At 36.0% G+C, this 3,177-nt stretch overlaps 1 protein-coding gene across 1 annotated transcript in view; it reads left to right on the top strand.

The window, feature by feature from the left end:
• LOC107687062 (protein FAM135B-like) overlaps window positions 1-3,177 on the top strand; it is a 65,292-nt gene that overhangs the window by 59,544 nt on the left and 2,571 nt on the right. Inside the window, exons 17-19 of the mRNA XM_016484211.1 lie at window positions 1,162-1,313; window positions 1,439-1,549; window positions 1,631-1,744. Coding sequence (XP_016339697.1) covers window positions 1,162-1,313; window positions 1,439-1,549; window positions 1,631-1,744 — 377 coding nt within the window. The remainder of the gene's footprint in view (window positions 1-1,161; window positions 1,314-1,438; window positions 1,550-1,630; window positions 1,745-3,177) is intronic.

The following is a 3,177-nucleotide window of genomic DNA, read 5'->3' as shown; positions in this document are numbered from 1 at the left end:
TTGAAGGACTATGTAGCTTGAGAAGTAAGAAAAAAAAAAGAAGAGAATTGCCTAGTTCACATTAAAGGCAGAAACAGTAAGAGTAAATAAAAAAATGGGGGGAGAATTTCAGTAGTATTTAAATTTGTTAAATGATGCTGTTGTATTATGTTATTACTTATTGTGGAAGTTGTAGTATTTCTTCTCACAAAAGGGGGAATATGTTGTGTCCAGTAGATGGCGATGTAGGCTTGTTCTGATGCTGTGCCTAAAGGAAAAAAAGAGAGTAGAGTAAAAAGTGAGTTCTTGGAAGAAACGTGTCCGTGTCTGTCTGTTCTGAGTATTAATTTATTTGAGAGAATACTACATATAGTTACGACATCAACCAGCAAGGTCTAACTAGTCCATGTGAACACTGATGCTATATGACTTTTTAAAACCCTGTGATCCCACACACTGTACACAAAAATACATTTTACAGACTAGTGCGCCCCCTTGTGGTTGGACAATAGACACATCTGCCACAACCACTTCAGAGTAGTTAATCATGTTATATAAGCCTCATTAAGTGTGGTCTTTACATCTGGATATTCATGAACAATTTAACAAATGTATGATCTTCAGCTTGTTACAACATCGTATGTTGTAGACAAGGTTTGCATTCAAAATGTTTGATCCAGATATCAAGTGTAGCATGAAGTATAAAGCTTCACATTAAAGATATGCTTTAGAGTGAGTAATAAATAGCTGCATACAGAAGCTGAAGTGTGATGGCTCCACTGATCCCACTAGAACTGCAACTGTTATACTTATTATTACCACAAGATGGCAGAAGAGTAGAAGAAAGGTAGCGTTTAGCTTTTAGAAGAAATTAAGTCTAACGATATTCACACAATACACTGGAAAATGTAACAAGGTGTCTCCTAGTTCATATAAAGCTTTTTAATCTTAATTTTACACTCACAGTAATTTATTTTTTAATCTCTCTGAAGTCTCTAGAGTTTCACGTCTTCTCAAAATCAAATGTTTAAAGGTTTCATAATGATCATGGCAGACTTAATTAAAACTGTAGTTCCTAAGAAAATGTAAGAATAACTTGCAATGAAAATGAAATGGATCCTCATTTTGAACACTTATCTTTGGAAGGTTCAATGCCTGACTTTTTTTGCCTATTTTTTCCAGTTTTATCGGACACTCTTTGGGGAACGTCATCATCCGCTCTGTGCTGACCCGACCCAGATTCCGCTGTTACCTTTGTAAACTCCACACCTTCCTGTCCTTGTCTGGACCCCACCTGGGAACACTGTATAATAACAGCACGCTGGTCAGCACAGGTACATTTGAACATTTGAACAGTAGTGTATATGAAGTTGGTGTAGAGTTGATCAGGGAGTCGGTCATCATTTCCCCAACTTCATCTCATTCTAAACCCGTATGACTTTCTATCCTTGTTCTTCAGGTCTGTGGCTAATGCAAAAACTCAAGAAGTCTGGTTCCCTACTGCAGCTTACATTCAGAGACCACACCGACCCGCGACAGACCTTCCTCTACATGCTCAGCAAGAAACCAGGTAGAGATTCATTGAAAAACAAGCAAGATTAAACACAGACACATACACGCATACTCATGTTTTCTTTCTCTCTTTGTCCAGGTCTGCAGTTCTTCAGGAACGTGGTGTTGGTGGCCTCTCCACAGGACAGATACGTGCCCTTCCACTCGGCCCGCATTGAGATGTGTCGGACGGCACTTAAAGACAGAACCACAGGTGTGTTAACTTCCTGTTCCAACCCAGAACTTACCAGAGCAATTTAGCAAGCACATAGCATCACCCTAAACAACCAGCTGGAGCGCTCTAGAATCAATCGCTTTAACTATTCCTTAGTTTTAATATTTAAAATACAAATAAACCTGCACGCGTATTCCATTAGCAGCGTATTCCAATAGCTCTGCTAGCAGTGTGAATGAAAGGAAACTGTGAGAGGAAGTTAAAGAGAGAGCGAGAGGGAAGAGAGCATTCTTTATTTTATGAGACTGTCACCTCTGAGAGTGGCGTGCAGCTCTTTGACAGGTATTTTTCTCTCGGTTTGAGAGACAGATTAGAGAATTCAGCCTCTCTGTGAGTGTCAGTGTGACAGACAGAGCTAAGGATACATACGCTGAGCAGTCTCACACACACACACCAAGACTATGATCACATAGAACAATGAAGGATGCCTTGAAATTTGTTGGGATATGAGTATGCCGACTGTTGGTGTCAATGCACAGCTAGCTGCAGTCGGCAAAATATGGCAAGAGCTTTCTCAACATGGCAAGTTCTAATCAGATTGGTAGGCTTTCCAAGAGTCTGCGAGCACAGGTTTTAATCAATCCGCTTGGAGATGAAGTCATGTTTATGAGTTCTCAGGCTCTTCTGGGAAAGAACTAGACTTGCAGGGTTTGCAAGGTTTATGCAATAACTCTTTGAAAAATATGCAAGACCCTTGCATGCTGTTGATTAATTGAAAAAACAGACAAAAATCTACAATGTATTTACAATGCAAGTTTCAGGGGCAAAGCATTGTGCCAGGATAAAGGTTACATACAGTTTACAAAGTATAGACATACTAATTCACTGATTAACCTGGTCTGTGGTAAACTAATCCAATCTATGTCTTTAAAAACAAAAAAGAGACTGTTTTAGTAAATGCACCAAGGATGCATTTATTTGATTAAGAATTCAAAAACATTAATATTGTTAAATATTATTACAATGTTATTAAGGAAACAACTGTTTTCTATTTTAATATGTTATAAAATGTAATTTATTTCTGTGATAGCAAATCTGAATTTTTAGTGTCACATGATCCTTCAGAAATCATTCTAATATGCTTATTTGGTGCACAAGAAACTTTTTATTTTGTCAGTGTTAAAAATAGTTATTTTAATATTTGATTTTTGTGATAGATATTTTCAAGAAAAATTGTAATTTAATTTTAATATTTAAACTTAATTTTAAAATCTTATTTTTGTTTATTTTATAAACAAAAAAGTTTATTTTATTTTAATATTTTTGCTATGCATATCTTTAGGATTTATTTTAATATTTTCAATTTTTATGTTAATATTTTATTTTGGTGATACATTTTTTTCAGGAATTTTCTTTGAATGAAAATATCAAAAACAGCATTTATATGAAAGAAAACTATTTTACTCCCCAAC

This window comes from Sinocyclocheilus anshuiensis, unplaced genomic scaffold, assembly GCF_001515605.1.
Source record: "Sinocyclocheilus anshuiensis isolate Anshui unplaced genomic scaffold, SAMN03320099.WGS_v1.1 scaffold1641, whole genome shotgun sequence".
NCBI lineage: Eukaryota > Metazoa > Chordata > Actinopteri > Cypriniformes > Cyprinidae > Sinocyclocheilus > Sinocyclocheilus anshuiensis.
The sequence above is the reverse complement of the archived record's forward strand: the minus strand, read 5'-3'. Positions and strand labels throughout refer to the sequence as shown.